Consider the following 15832-nt stretch of genomic DNA (forward strand, 5'->3'; position numbering starts at 1 on the left):
ACAAGCATGAAAATCAGGAAGGAAATAAATCCCACAAGATGAACAAAGATGAGGAAGATAAATAAGCATGAAAATCAGGAAGGAAATAAATCCCACAAAATAAGGAACCAAATAGAAAGAATCAAACACTACAAAAAGAATACAGCGTTTGATGCTACAACTAAAACGAAAACATACAGGATCGTATATACAGATACATGTTGGTAATTGTAAGTGGGGTAGGACTGGGTGAACAGTTGTCAGATACATCTATAAACAATGATAACAAAATAAAATTCACCAAAACCTATTGAATAGGAGGGGTAGGGGGAATGAGAGCAGATAAGGAAGGTCTCAGCCAGATTAATGTATTTGTGAAGTACCAAGGAAAGACAATGCTTAAAAATGGTTTCCCTCTGGCCACCTTGTGCTAGCAATGTGATGGCAGTGTGCATAGACTCAGGACCAGGTGGGCATCATTCGGTAGTAGATGGTGTTCCACCAGACAGACATGCTGTACATAGCTATCCCCATGACTCCCCACATGGATGTGCTATGTGTAAATATCTCTGGGACTCCCTGTTGTACAGAGAAATCTGCATGTATTCCTAACCATCCCACAAACTTTGTTTGAAGGTATTTTCTAAATTGTATCACACCAGATTCATATGCTCTAGTCCCCAACTCAATACCTCACATTACAATTGCATTTGGAGAGAATTTTTAAGAGGGGACTAACATGAGATATCAGGGTGGACCTCAAACCAACAGGACATGTGTCTTGCCCAGAGATTGGGACACAGATAGCCATAGAAGAAAGACAGGAAAATGCAGTCTATTAGGCAACTTAAGAAACCTCTGGGAAAAACACCCTGCTGACACCTTGATCTTAAATATTAATTCTCCAGAATTGTGAGAAAATAAATTTGTGATGAACAAGCTATCCATTCTGGATGTTATGGTAGACATTCAACACATATACCAACACACACACACACACACACACACACACACACACACACACACACACACACACACACACACACACACACACACGAGAGAGAGAGAGAGAGAGAGAGAGAGAGAGAGAGAGAGAGAGAGAGAGAGAGAGAAAGAGAGAGAGAGACTTACATGCTTTTGAAACTTCCTTTTGTGAACAACTATAAGTACCTACAAGACTACTCAAGCAGTGAATGGCTGCAGTATCCCCTAGCTTCCAAGAGTAGGATGGCAGGAGAGTGCTGGAGAGAGACACTGTTCTTCATGGAAAGGGCCGGAAGACAAGCTCTGTCCAGAAATAGGACACAACTCAGAAGAGGTACCATATGCCCATATGTCTTAACGTTGTCTTCCTTCCTAGGGCACCATGTCTGAGTGTCTGTCATTGCTCTAAAGGCTTTGCCTAGCAGAGTCCCTAGTATCCACCTCTACTCAGACTCAACCTGGGCCGTGCTTACATTTCATAATACTGCTATTGATTTGGGGGCAGGCTTGCCGCACAAGGTAATTGCCCAAGATTTCCTCAATGGCACCTGCCTGGGAGGGAAAAGGTTACTATGGACATTGAAGGCTAGGAAAATGGAGATCTGTAAGAAAGTCCCAGAACCCTTAGCTGCTCTGCCCCATTAGATGGGTTCAGGAGCCTACTCTATATCCCACAGAACTTGTGACTTCTTGCCACAGCTGGTGGTGGACAGTTCTGACCAGAGCTAGCAGCTGTGGCTGAGTCTCGTGTGAATTCCTTGTCACTTTGTCCTGTGGTCTTCCTGGAGGCCCTCTCAGGTCTTGTAAATTCAAGTCATACATCTGAGGGTAGGCTCATGCTAGTAGCCTCCTCTTAGGGTACTGAGCTGGACTGGCAGGGCAGACATTGAATGAAAGCTCTCATTTCCACAGTGCTGAACTCTGAATGGAGTGGGGCAGGCGCTGAGGTCCTCTTCTTCTCATTTCCTTCAAATTCACTACATTCCTGGAACTCAACCCATTCCTTTCCCTTTCCCGATATCCCTGGTCACCTGTCAATCCACTTCTCTCTAGAGAGAAGTATGGCCCTGTATGACCCTGTATGGCTCTTCGTGTCCTGGGGGCCCCAAGAAGTTTGTGCCCTTTCCTAAAGCTCTGGACGTGGAGGAAGATGAAGACACCTAAAGGAATACACATAAACTTCTGTCATTTTAAGTCACACTCACTTCTTTAGTATCAATGAACTTGACTTTTAAATGATGGGGTTAGCTAGCATTCTTGTCTTTCTCTAACCTAGGGAGAACTGAACCATGCCAAGGATACTGGGAAGATATGCTGCCCATTCATTCCCTAGAGGGTTCTAGAAGCCACAGAGAAGAACACACACACCCCTTATCATTCTTGCTTTACATCTCACCCTTGCTGTGTGCTTAATGTGAGGGGATCCAGTTTGTAGGTAAGCCTCTGGAAGCAATGACCGAAGATTCTTTAGTTTTCCCTTTCTTTAGTTTGTATTTCAGTTAAAGAAACTAAGTTATAAAAGATCGGAAAGGTTGCCACACTTAGAAAAAGCTCTGCCACTACTGTTTGGTTCATAGTTGTACCTGGGGTTGCAGATACCAGCTCCACATACCTCTGGCCATTTTCCAGCCTTGACGCTGTAGATTTGGGGAAAACATAGGCCTACACCTTTCTTTACTGTCACCTCAACCCACACCACTGCACATTTGTGCCAAGTTGGGATACAGCAGGTTTCTGAGCTTTGCACCTCATGTTTTCCATCTTCCCCTGGGCACAGGAAGCCAATGTCTGAGTATGTTCTCCTGGTTTTACATCTTGGTAATTGGAGAATAGTTGCTTGTGGTATGTGTCCTCCTTCCCAGAGTGAAAGCTGCCATGCCTAGGACCACAACCAGGAACACCCCTGCAGAGATGGCAGCACGGTGGGCACTCCCCTGAGAGGTAGCTGGCTTCTCTGTGGTTGCCACTGCCGGGCTTGAGGAGGGGAGTGAAATTACAGAGTTGGAACCTGAAGAAAAGGGGAGAAGGACAAGAAAGGGCAACGGCCTCCATCAGAACTGTTACAAAGATAAAAAGAAATGTGGGGGAGCCCTGGAGGCATATTTCAAATGGTGGTAGAGTACTAGCCATGAAGGGAACAAAACAGACAAACAAGAGAGAGTGCAAGGCCCTGAGATCAAGGCCCAGTACTAGCACAAAAGGAAGGAAAGAAGAAAGGAAGGAAGATAGACAGAAGGAAGGAAGGAAGGAAGGAAGGAAGGAAGGAAGGAAGGAAGGAAGGAAGGAAGAAAGAGAGAGAGAGAGAGACAAAGAAAGGAAGGAAGGAAGGAAGGAAGGAAGGAAGGAAGGAAGGAAGGAAGGAAGAAAGAAAGAGAGAGAGAGAGAGACAAAGAAAGGAAGGAAGGAAGGAAGGAAGGAAGGAAGAAAGAAAGAAAGAAAGAAAGAAAGAAAGAAAGAAAGAAAGAAAGAAAGAAAGAAAGGAGGGAGGGAGAGAGGGAGAGAAGAGACAAGGAGAAAGGAAGGAAGCAAGCACAGAAAGAGGGAGGGAGGGAAGTGACAGAAACTCAAGCCCTATCCCAAGGAACAGCTGCAGGCTAGAGAGATTTTATTTTGGATTATCTTCCTAGCCAGGGGAAACCAAGAAACAGCTTGTGAGAAGGGACTCATAGCTGAACTTTGACAGAAAAACTCTGGTCAGCAGAGTTGGAGAAGAGAAAGACAGCACATCGAAGTCCACTGGGAGTGGGTTCAAGAGTCTCGGGCAAAGCTGGGATCTCAGTTTTTATCTTAGCCACTTGGGGGGCAGAGATCGGGAAGATTCAAGGCCAGCCAGGAAGCAAAGTCTGAGAGATTCCATCTTAACCAATACAAAATGGAGCACGGTCACACACACCTATCCACCCAGCCATGAGGAAAGCATACATGGGAGGACTGTAGTCCAGACTGTCCCAGATACAAAGGCAAGACCCTCTTTGGAAAGTATTGAAAGACGAAAGGTCTGGGGACATGGTTCAAGTGGTAGACCTTGAGTTGCTTATTCTGATCATATCTTAACCCAGTGGAGTTCAAGCTCCTCAAGGACAGGAAATTCCAGTTTACTTACTTGCTTCCTGGCCTAGCATAGGTCTTTGATATAGATGCACTGAATGAAGAAAGAGTACAATCAGCTGGTCATAAAGACCAGTCAGATACAGGGTTTGTGCTCCCAGTACCATGGCAACCATATCAGCTGAATCATCCCCCATTTCAACCAGAGATTCTGGGCATGCTATTATGAATCCTCCCTTGCCCATAGCCGCAGCCTAATGGCACTACAGAAGCCAGCTCCTTGCTCTAGATGGGGAAATAAAATGGCTTCAGAATGAATCCATACTGCCTGCATCCACCCCACAGCCCACCCAGAGCCCAAGGACAAAAAGCCTGGCATTTGAGTTTGCCATCGGTATAACCGTGAGGAATAATAATGCCATAATGATGTGGACATAGGTGACAAAGACAACAGTAATAAAAACTACCATTCACCAAGCACCAGGCAAGGGCCAAGGCAGTTGAATTCACATTACTTTATTTGAACCTCTGAACAGCCCTAAGAGATAAGCATTAGCATTTGTACTCTATAGAAAAAAAAAGTGTGGGTTTGGGGAGTTGTGCACGCACAGGATAAAAGTATCCAGTCCACCAGCCTTCCAGATCAGACTCTCACTCATTCCCTACAACACAGGGTGTCCCAAGACCTTGAGCTTTGGGGGAAAGTACTCGATGAGGCAATGCCTGACTCAGGTACTCAGTTTCGAACATGACACCTATAGAAACATTCCCAAGTCCTCTGGAGTCATGGGCCTGGGTGCTAACGGGCAGTGGGTTCTGAAGGTGACCGCTTACTCAGGCTCTTCTTTTCAAGGGGGCCCTGCAATTGGATGGGGCCCAGGACGACGTCCACCTTCTCTTGGTAGGAGCTCACATCCCTCTTGGATCTCACTATGCAGCCTCGGTAGCAGCGGGAAGAGTAATCATACGCTCTGCACACCACCAGCTTACACTGCAGGTACACTGAGGGGAACCGGTTCAGGAAGTGGAAGGAATTGAATTTAAAGCGGGCGACACGTGGTGACGAGGAGGAGTAGGTCTGGTAGGTTGCATCCCGTACGCACCTGGACAGAATGAAAAGAAACCCATTAGCTCTCGCCATAGCGCTGGACGTATCACGACTCAGGCCTGGAACACTGCAGCCCACCCTGTAGGTTTGCAGATGGACGGACAACTGGCCCATAGCTCATGATGGCTTGATGCCTAATCCTTCCATGACTATGTGCCTGATACCCAGGTAATCAGAGGAGTTGGGAGAGTGGTTCCAACCAGGAACACATCAACAGCCCAGACAGGACAGCCATGGACAGACCTGCCCTTTCCTGGCTGTAGGACCAGGCAAGGTGGCTTCTGTGTAGCTACCAAGCACTCTTGATGCTCCCACACAGCCTGGGCCTCCTTCTTCCAAGGCCCCCCTGAGCTACACAGGCCTGCATCCTCTGGGATCCCACTCCAGTCCCAGGCACCTCTTCCTTCTCGCAGGTGCATGAGAAAACAACAAGGAGTTGTACCGAGAAGTGCATGGGCAAGCACCTCGGTGCCATAACCTGGCTGCCTGCATGCATTTACGATGAGCAGAGAGGGGGAGAGAGACAGGAGCCAAGGGAAGCTAGTCTGAAGCTTTAGGACAGGAATGCTTTGTGGCCGTCCAGAAGCAGGACTCTGGGTCTGCTCACCTTCCTCCTCCCAGAGTTTCCCTCTGCCTCCACCTTCACTCACTCCACCTCACTGCTCCCAAACACCCAGATTGCTTCCCCCACTCCACCCCCTTGGGCCTTTCTTAGCAGCTGAAGTAAGAGAGAAAATACCCATAAAGTTTAAAGATGGGGTAGTTGTGAAATAAGTCAGGGTATTCCAGAAGCTCCCTGGCCATAGCTGAATTTTCCATGAAATCCCACCAGTCGGGCATACGATTCAGGCCAGGGAAGCATAGTACAGAGAAGGGAGGGAGAGAGAGATGGGCGTCTCTCTATTTCTCTCCCTCTCCAGAGCACCTACATTCTGTTAGAGTGTGTCCATGCCCTTCTGTTTATCTGTTTGATTTTTGTCTGTTTGTCTGTTTTCTTACTTACTTGATAAAGTTCTGCCAAAGAAAGGGGGAGAGAGAGAGAGAGAGAGAGAGAGAGAGAGAGAGAGAGAGAGAGAGAGAGAGAGAGAGAGAGAGAGAGAGAGAAGGAGGGAGGGCCAGGAAGAAAAACAAAGGAGAAGGGAGGTGAAAGGAAAGAGAGGCTAAAGAAGGGAATAAAAATACAAGCTGTGGGCTGGGTCTGTGCTTAGTGGTAGAGTGCATGCATGCCCTGGGTTCGATTCCTTAGTACCACACAAACAGAAAAAGCTGGAAGTGGCGTTGTAGCTCAAGTGGTAGAGCGTAAGCCTTGAGCACAGAGAGGTTCAGGGACAAAGCCTAGGCCCTGAGTTCAAGTCCTAGTACTGACACAAAAAATACAAGCTGTAGAACGCAACAGGATAAAATAAAGAGATTGTGTGGGCAGGACCTGGGAAGGGAATGTTCAACGCCTGATTCCATCTCAGGGGCCTCCAGCGGATGTGGGTGAGGACTGGCACAGCCAGTGAAGCTTCTGTGCTCCAGGTCCAGTTGCACACTGCCCAGAGGGCTCCCCCTTCTCCCAGAAAATTACGTCATTACCATGGACCTCCTTTGGCAGAGAACCAAATCATTCACTCACTTCTGCTCATTGAAGTCACCTCACATCCATTAAATATCACCTAATTACTGAGTTAGAGTGGGGGGAGAGGGTCTTGGTGGGCTTTTTCCCCATCTTTGTATCTGAGGATGCCTGCACACTGAATCCAGTGTGGTAACTGTAAGCAAGATGAGCCTGATAACCACTTCTTAAGCTGGAAAAATATTCAGACTGTGCATAAGAAGAGATGCTGCCTTTAGCATTTTGGAGACACATGAAACTGAATCCCCAACTGTAATTCCTAGCAGCATCGTTGCCCTGTCACTATAATTTCTCTTAGGAGGCAGTGGCTGCAAAAGGTATAGAGGATCATCCTGCAAACCAAATAGTGCTGTGCCACCCAGCGGCAGAGACTGAACACACAGCACCTCAGGCCTGTAAGGGTCGGATGAGGCCTCGGTAGATGCTTCATCCAAGGAAGCTGGAACAGGGGAGAGCAGTTCCTTGGACTGAACACCACGAGGCTGTCCTCTGCAGCTCCTGAACCTGACAGGAGAGCTTCCATTCCCAGCCTCCTGCTGCCTCCAATGCCACAGTCCTATGGGCCACTGGCTGGACGCTTTGGGTCCCCCTGTGCTCAGAGATCATCTTCTTCTCTTCCTTTAATCCACCCAACAGCCTGGAAGATGGAGGTGACACTACCCATCGTTGATGGGTGAGAAAACTAGCTAGAGAGGTAAGTCGTTCAATTGGTCTGTTCCTAAGCCAATGCTTCTTCCTCTTCACTAATGTCTTGTATGGCTAGTATTTGGTCACCTGGGATCCAGTTCTCACTTACAGCCAACCCCTGTGAATGGTCACTCCCCACACGGTAACTAGAGGTGATCCGTAACACAGCATGAAAGTGCACCAAAAGACACACACCAGAGATTATCACTATCTGCACAGAGGCGTCTAGCCGAAGCTTGAACTCCTAGGAACTCAGTAAACCAAACCTCTGGATTTTTCAAACCCTTGGGAGCTAACTTGTGTGTGAGTTATCAGACAACAGTCTAAATCTGTCCCCTGGGGATAGTCCTTACCCACTCCGGATGAGATCATAAGTCAAAGTCGTGAAGTCATGTAAGTATGGCGAAGCCACACAGGTGTCCACAAACAAGGCTAGGGAGGCATCCGAGTGGATGATTTCAGCCTGAAGGTACAAATTCTGGTCCAGGTCCACCAAGTATGGGCTGCTGGTTACAGGACGTGAGAAGGAGGAGGACGTATAGAAGGAAATGTTCACGTTATAATCACCATACTGGACTTCCTTGATCTCGACCGTGTCGTTTGTAATGTAGATGGTGTTGACCCAGGTATTCCGGAGCATTCTGCAGCTGATGTGAAGGTTGAGGTCCTTTCTCCTTTTGATGATGCCATTGGTCACGGCCGCTCTGAGGAAGTTGGAGTAGCTGATGGTGTCATTGTCGACCTAGGTGAAGCAGCGGGGAGAGAGCTGAGTCAAGCAAACATCACCTGCTAAGGGAATCTCATTGCCGATTTGGGTTGGAATGAGAGAGAAATGTCTCAGCAAGAGTCAAACTGACCCATAACCATCCTGGGGTAGCACCTGCCCATTCCCATGTCCACCATTAACCTGAGCTGAATGTCAGCAGAACAAGCTATACCCCTCTCCCCACATACCCATCCTCCTCCATCACTAGCTTCTTTCTCTATTACCTGAGGGGGCCACTATCATGGGGCCAGTGGTTGCTTTTCCTTGAGGCAAGTTGTGTGTGCCCAGAGGGTCCCTAGGCCTGCCATGTCACTAGCTGAGTTTGGATTCCATGGCTCAGGGCTAGAACAGAATGTTCTGTTTTGTTCTTACTATTGCTAGAGATCTAAAGAGTTGATAATTCACACGTGAGAGGAGTTCTGATAAGAGCAGGGTTGGTTGATGTGTGTGTTGACTAAAGACTACTGATGTGAGGTGTTTGGCACTGGGCTGGAGCTGGAGAGACCCCAAGTTATAAGTGACGCTTATAACTTTCCCAGAGGTGAAATCTCTTCTCTTGTCTGTCCTCTCCTTATTTTACCCCAGTTGGACTGGAATCCTGGGCAGGGTCCTCTGGGCTGGCGGACGGTGCCAGTGCCAGCACTCAACACCCAGGTGTGAGGAAGACGCAGAGGAGTGAACTCTATGCTCTCCACACACTCACAGGAGGCACATTTCTTTTTTCACTTTAAAGCCTCATCTTCAAATTTTATAACTAAGTAGCAAACTATGAGTTTTGTAAACTTCTTACGTTTTCAAAGACAAGCTCAAGTGCTTCCAAGGCCTGGAGTTTAGCCCAGTACCTCCAAAAACATTCTGTCCGCTCGGTAGATTACATGGCGTGATTCGTGTGTGCTTTGCCCTGCAGGTAAGTCGGCCTGGCCCTTTGGAAGGAGCTCTGAGGTATACCAGTGTAAGAGCTGGGTGACCCCATAGCCACTCAGACTCTCAGACACAGGCATTCATATCAAGGGGGGCCCCTGTGGTGTGTTCGATGAATGGCCCTTCCTTTCTTGGTGTGAACTGTGGGTCAAAGGAGAGGAAATTAGTTTGCTACGTAACGAGCAGCTTTGCCTTAGCTCCTGGCACATGGCACACGTTTGGTGGTACAATAGCCACCTAAGCCGGGGACCACCTACGTGTACACAGATGAGTATTTCATGATGTGTATGCCCACCACTCTAAGGGGGGGGGGGGGAATTGCTGGCCCCTGTCCTGTTCCTCACACAAAAATCTCACAAGCATCATTTCAGCAGCAGGCAAAACTTCAGAACTTAGAATGGCTAATTTAAAACAAATTTATATAAAATTTAAATCACTTCAGTACCACAGGATTAAACAAAACATTTGCATTACTCAACCAGCTCCTGCCCTTGGAGGTTATCTCCTCCAGCATGGCAGCCAGTAACCACTGACTCGCTTCTTTTTTTTTTTAAACATTATACATCTATTCTCTATTTCTAAATGTTATACAATTAATCTAAAACATGCCCTCTTCCATATCTGGCACCTTTTACTCAGCATAATGTTTCCGAGTCTCCAATTCTAGCATCAGTCTTGTCCCTTTAGGGCGAAGTGGCAACTCCCCCACACTTGTCCCCTCATTCTCTCCATTTTCGAAATGGGAACAACAATAGGAGAATACTTGGTAAGAATTCAGAGGTTATGACATGAATTAGTCACAGCATCTGCTACTTCTAAGATGACTGAGAGGTATCCTGGGGTGTGGGACACTTGATACCAAAAATCTGTGAAGTTTCAGTAAACCAGGATGGTTGGTCACTCTAGATGGTGGCAAATCAGTAAATGGCAGCTGCCAAGATGAATTAATTGTGAAGATGATGAAGGTGCAGACCTCCTCCAAGGCTTAGCAATGAGTTTGCATGGCCAGAATTTTTTTTCCCTTTTTATTTTTTGGTCTGTTGTGGAACTTGAACTCTGGGCCTGGGTGCCCTGAGCTCTTCAGCTCAAGGCTCGCGCTCTTTTCCTTGAGCAACAGCACCACTTCTAGTTTTCTGGTGGCTAATTGGAGTCTTATAGACTTTTGTGCCTGAGCTGGCTTTGAACTGTGACTCTCAGATCTCAGCCTCCTGAGTAGCTAGGATTACAGGCATGAGCCACCAGCACTTGGCTACAGCCAGATTTTGGGGGTAAATTTTTGGAAAATAATATATACCAGGATTAGATGGTTTACTGAAATCTTTATTGCTCTCACCCACCCTCTATATCCAAACTGCATAACCTTCAAATCCTACAAAACCTGCAGCTATCCCTGGGAATAGCTCTTATTTGAGCACATGAGTGCCAACCTGCCAGGTGTCCTCTCTTCTGGTGGAGAAACCGCCTCCTCCTCTCCCTTCCTTTCCTCCCTCCTATTTGGGGATGGATATAGCAAAAGACTTCTACCTTCCTTTGCTTGCTTTTACTCTGATGGTACCACAGGCCTAACTCCCAGATCCCCAGTATTTGAGAAACACAAAATCTATCACTGTAAGAAAGTAGGGAAATAGAGCAGGCAGCTCCCAGCTTACCTGCTTGAAGGTGCCGCAGCCTGAGTAGGGAATGGTGAATATCACTTGGGTGAGTGTTATCTGGGGCTGACACCGGTAGCTCCCATTCCACCAGGGAATGACAAGATCTCTGGCTGAGTAGCCCAGAGACTGGAGGTAACTCCTGCTCACACTGGCTTGCATGTAATCCGGCAGACAAGTCAGACCTGACAGACAAGAGCATGGGAGACACTGTCAGCAGCCCCCAAGTCCCACAAGGCCTACCAGACTCTTCCCATATCAGGATCACAGGTCAAGATGGCTGAGAGAATGATCAGCCAGGAGATGCATGCCTGCAATTTATGTCACTGAAGCCCTCCATGAGCCCTGTGGTTCCAGTCAGTCCCACTGTCATGAATGCCTGAGAAAGACACATGGACTTAGGAGTTCTCTGATGAACAATTGGAGTAAACTATTTTGCCAAGTGGTAGCATTTATCCATAAAGCAAAATAACTCTACGATGAAATTGTGGACGTGTCATGTAACTACAGAGAAAGTCAATACTTGAAATCCTGACTACCTAAGACTTGGCGGTCGCCTTTCTCTCTTTGGCCAATGTGCACACCGTTCCACATAGCATCTCTGCGGGAAGTGGTTGTGATCAGCTCTGTTTCTCTTCTGATAGAAGCCCAATGCTTTAGACCTCAGAATATGGCTAGTGTCTCACAGGCCATAAAGGTTCAAGCCAGATGAGCACCTGGGTTTTTGGCACCTATTTCTCACTATCTGTGAAGAACATCATCTCACACACAAAAAAGCCAACACACCACCCATCGGCCAGTGCTGGCCCTTGACCTAGTGTGGGGCATGGAGTTCTCAAAAAGAAACCAAGCACTGGATCCCTCATGAGGCTGCTGGATTTCACAACTACAAGACTGGTGGGCAGAAGCAGGCACCCAGTGATATCCCCACTGCTAACCAAGCGTTTTGACCAGGCAACTTACTGGTGCTGTCATTGGATCTGAAGGAGTAGTAGTTAGCCTGGAACCCTCGCCGGGTGACGCTGCCATCTGTGATGAAGCGCACCGACAAGAAGTTTGATGATGAGGTGAACGACCTCAGAGACCCGTCACAAACCCGACCAATGATAGGGGAAGTGTGATGGGGACCATCAAAAACTTCAATGTAATCGTAGTTGCAGCCATTTTCAAGCCTAAAGAGAGAGAACGCACCGTTGAGCTCTGCTTTGTGCAGAATGTATTGGATCTCAAGGAGGGGGCTCAGATGCAAAGTTCATCACTGAACAAAGTAGATGATTGACCTCCTTCAGTCAAGGGTCTCCTCTCACATCACTACCATGCTTGCAACTTGGTCCTGACTTTTGAGGTCACACATCTAAAACCTGTCATCCCTCTCCTTAACAGCTCTTTAAATTAAAAAAAAAGCAATTAAAGAGCTTATGTCATGACTAAGACTACTTTTTTTCCCATAAAGAACCATGTTTTTCGTAGGACAAAATAAATATCCATGAGTTTGTAGTGATAGATAGAAATGAATAATTGAATAAATAAACATTACACAAGTCAAATAACCTTTCTGAAACTCTGTTTTCTTATTTACAAAGGTGAAACAGTCTGGTCCATGCAGATGGAAGAGATGTCTTATGAGCCTCAGATGAGATAAGCTATGGAAATGTGCTTTATGAATGTTACGTGTTAGTAGGGTGACAGTTAAAGAACCAGCCTTTATGAGGTGGCCTTTGTCCTCGGGCTCTCAGGAACTTTAAATTCAGTCTTTGTACTGTAGTCACAAATTACAAATAATCTTCGACAAAGCCTAAGATAAATTACTAAGGCAGAGAGTTCCTTGATCACAACAAATGCAATCCAGAGAAATTATTTTGCTCAGTGATGATTGTTGAAAAAGGCATGGAACCCCCTTGTCTCCTAGAAAATACCAGTACCACTTCAAGGCCACCAGGCTGCCCTCTCTGTGGATAAACCACATATACTTTTAGGGATGTTTCCTGGGCTCTGAGGCAGTGATTTCCACCTGTAGGTGGACAAGGAATGCTACCCCACAATCTGCATCAGTGGTGTCCACACCTCAGCCCTAGAACTCACAGGAAGAAAAAGGAGGAAGCAGGTAGAAAAAGAGATGCACAAAACCTGAAGCTTTTGCCAGGATTATTTATATTAGAAACCTAAAAACATCTCCACTCCTAATCATAATCCCCCCCCCTTTCATGCATTTTCTCATTCTCTGGTGATTATTCCCAATAATCAATGAGAAGATTTTACTCTTTGTTTTCAAGCTCAAGAAAGTTGGCTGGCTTCTCATGGCCACATAGTAAATGAGCGATAGATCTGGAACTTTTTTGACTAGAGCCTTGCTCACTCTGGCCTCCGGTCAACAATCTGCCACTCCTCCCCTCCAATGGGCTGCTGCTGTACTAGGACAAAAACTGAAGCTGTAAGTTAAAATGTCACCTAGATCAACACCTTCCCTGAATTTCTAGGCATCATGCACACTCTTTCTAAATATTTTCTTTCTTTTTTTCTTCCGCCAGTCCTGGGGCTTGAACTTAGGGCCTGACCACTGTCCTTGGGCTTTCTCAAAGCTAGCACTCTACCACAGAGCCACTTTCAGCTTTTTCTATGTATGTGATCCCAAGATATCAAACCCAGGGCTTCGTGCATGTTAGGCAGGCACTCTACCATTTGAGCCACAACATCACTTCTGGCTTTTTCTTTGTATGTAGTACTGAGGAACCGAACTCAGGGCTTTGTGCATGCTAGGCAGGCACTCTGCCACCAGGCTATGCTCCTGGCTTCTTTCTAAATATCGTCTCCAGGATTTGCAAGGCATGCCACCCTCCCCACGCACTGGACGTCTCTGAAGTTCACAGTCACAAGGTGGTTGCTTGGCACTTGAATATCCCACACACATCGGGCACTGTTGGGATAATTCTCAGGGTAGAACGGGCTGGAAAAGTATCCTGATGGCTGGGACAAGACGCCTCCGCAGGAATAATTTGCTGCCAGAAGAAGATGGAAAAGCTATGATCCTTAGGTACAGTGTACAGTCATTTGGGGAGCGGGGGGGTGTGGGTAAGAACCCAACGACAAGTGATTAGACACCCTCCCTCCTGGGGGGTGGGCTGTGCCGAGAGGAGCTACCATCAGGCCCATCTTCCCCAGAAAAGGAGAAGTGTATGTGGAGCAGGAGGCGGGGAGGAGGAGGGCATCTCTGCTGCAGATTTTTCAGGGACTAAGAACTTACAGTTAGGGTTGTCCGTGGTGGAAATAGGTGCTGTTGACAAAGAAAAAGAAGCACAATCAGTTGTCTGGCATCCTTGACATTTGAGCACAAGTTTGTCTGTGCCGGGCATTGTGCCAATCTGGTGCTTACAACAAGGGGCTGAACCCAGGTTCAGAGGTTAGGACAACATGTCATGAATTTTCATGAGGCTGAGCTGGAGGAATGACAAGGGAAGGATGGGCTTCTGACCCAGACTCTATGGAGGAGAGAAGGCAGGTAACAAGGGTGGAGGGGTGCTGGTAAAGAAAGAGGAAGGGCCGCTCCAGACAAAAGGGCCCTCAGATGACAGGCATGGGGGCTCTTGTGCCAGTGGCAAGGAGGCACTGGACACAGGGAAGGACTCATGGGAGGCCCTGCAGCCCTGGAACACTTGCGAGTTTCTTCTTCCCCCAGTGCCATGAGCTTCTGTTCACTTCTTCCCATAATGCTCTGGGTGCCCACTCAACCAGTGGAAGAGCCGGCCATGCACACAGAAGCCATCCAGCAATGAGCCAAAGCCCAGGGGAGGAGCCCCATCCTACAAACGCGTCCTTTGTGAGGGCTCCACTGAACCCCTATTTGAAGCTCCTCTCCTAATGGGAATTCTCCTTACTTCCTTTCAAGGCTGAGGCCTCCTCTGCCTCCAGCTCTGCCATAGAGCCAGACTTCTTGGCCTGCCTCCACTGGACAGGGTCTGGTGTTGGGGGTAGATGGATCAGGAAGGCCTCACCAGAAGCAGCCTCTCCTAGGGCTCACTAGATCCAAATCCTGGTCGGCCAGGCCACTGAAGGACTAAGATGGACAAACTGTTCTATGGCTGAGAGAAAGGCCGGCACATAGGTGAGGAGTGGGGGCAATGCCACAGGCCAGGGAAAGCATGATAGGCAAGCTATTCAGGGAATGGATCCTAGAAGTCTCACAGTACCCAAAAAGATTAGGCATGAGGCATGAGATAGAAATTATAGGCACTTACGTGTTGTTGATACAGGCGGGTGTTCTAAAATGAGAAAGAAGAAAAGCATAGGTCACGGAAACAGAGCCTTACAGGAGCAGCCAGAATGAAGCAAGTCACACTAGGCCCCATTGATGAGTGAACCTGAGCTATTCTGCTCCAAAGAAAGCTGTCTCTGCTCACCCCATCTTTTTGGGGGGCTCATTAGCATCCCAGAAAAGGTTACAACCATCATTTTCTCTTTTTTTTTTTTTTTTTGCCAGTTCTGGGCTTGAGCTCAGGGCCTGAGCACTGTCCTTGGACTTTCTTAAGGCTAGAGCTCTACCACTTGAGCCTCAGCACCACTTCCGGCTTTTTTCTATGTATGTGGTACCAAGGAATTGAACCCCGGTCTTTGTGCATGCTAGGCAAGCACTTTAACCACTAGGCCAAACTCCCGGCCCCACTCTTTCTCTTTGATCTCAAATCATCCCAGTACTGTGCCATGCTGCTGTCCTGATTATAAAATCCCATCACTACCACCACTTAATAAACAAGAAGTTAAATCATGGTTAAAAGTCACAGAGCAACCAGGCGCCAGTGGCACAGGCCTGTAATCCTAGCTACTCAGGAGGCTGAGATCTTAGGATCATAGTTCAAAGCCAGCCCAGGCAGGAAAATCTATGAGGCTCTTATCTCCAATTAAGCACAGAAAAGGTGGGAAGTGGTGCTATGTTTCAATGGTAGAGGGCTAGCCTTGAGCAAAAGGAGCTCAGATACAGCACGTATGCCCAGATTTCAAACCCACCCTCCCCCACCGCCAGCCCTGGAAAAAAAGACATTTGTCCAGGTTTTTGCCTAGTGCAATGGTCCCTAGATCTC

General features: G+C 47.4%; 2 protein-coding genes across 2 annotated transcripts in view; both read right to left on the bottom strand.

Annotated features, from left to right (window-relative positions):
• Positions 1-15832, bottom strand: part of LOC150053734 (scavenger receptor cysteine-rich domain-containing protein DMBT1-like) — a 160458-nt gene that overhangs the window by 127374 nt on the left and 17252 nt on the right. The window contains exon 14 of the mRNA XM_090345507.1: positions 14993-15016. Coding sequence (XP_090201633.1) covers positions 14993-15016 — 24 coding nt within the window. The remainder of the gene's footprint in view (positions 1-14992; positions 15017-15832) is intronic.
• On the bottom strand, positions 2772-14675 carry LOC150053738 (scavenger receptor cysteine-rich domain-containing protein DMBT1-like). Its single transcript, XM_090346817.1, has 7 exons — positions 14633-14675; positions 13606-13756; positions 11724-11932; positions 10761-10945; positions 7778-8166; positions 4839-5114; positions 2772-2937 (listed from the first exon to the last, which is right to left on the bottom strand). Exons 1-7 carry the CDS (start codon positions 14673-14675, stop codon positions 2772-2774), a joined length of 1419 nt encoding a protein of 472 aa, XP_090202943.1.

Source organism: Megascapheus bottae, chromosome 15 (genome assembly GCF_031878675.1).
Source record: "Megascapheus bottae isolate mThoBot1 chromosome 15, mThoBot2.hap1, whole genome shotgun sequence".
Classification (NCBI taxonomy): Eukaryota; Metazoa; Chordata; class Mammalia; order Rodentia; family Geomyidae; genus Megascapheus; species Megascapheus bottae.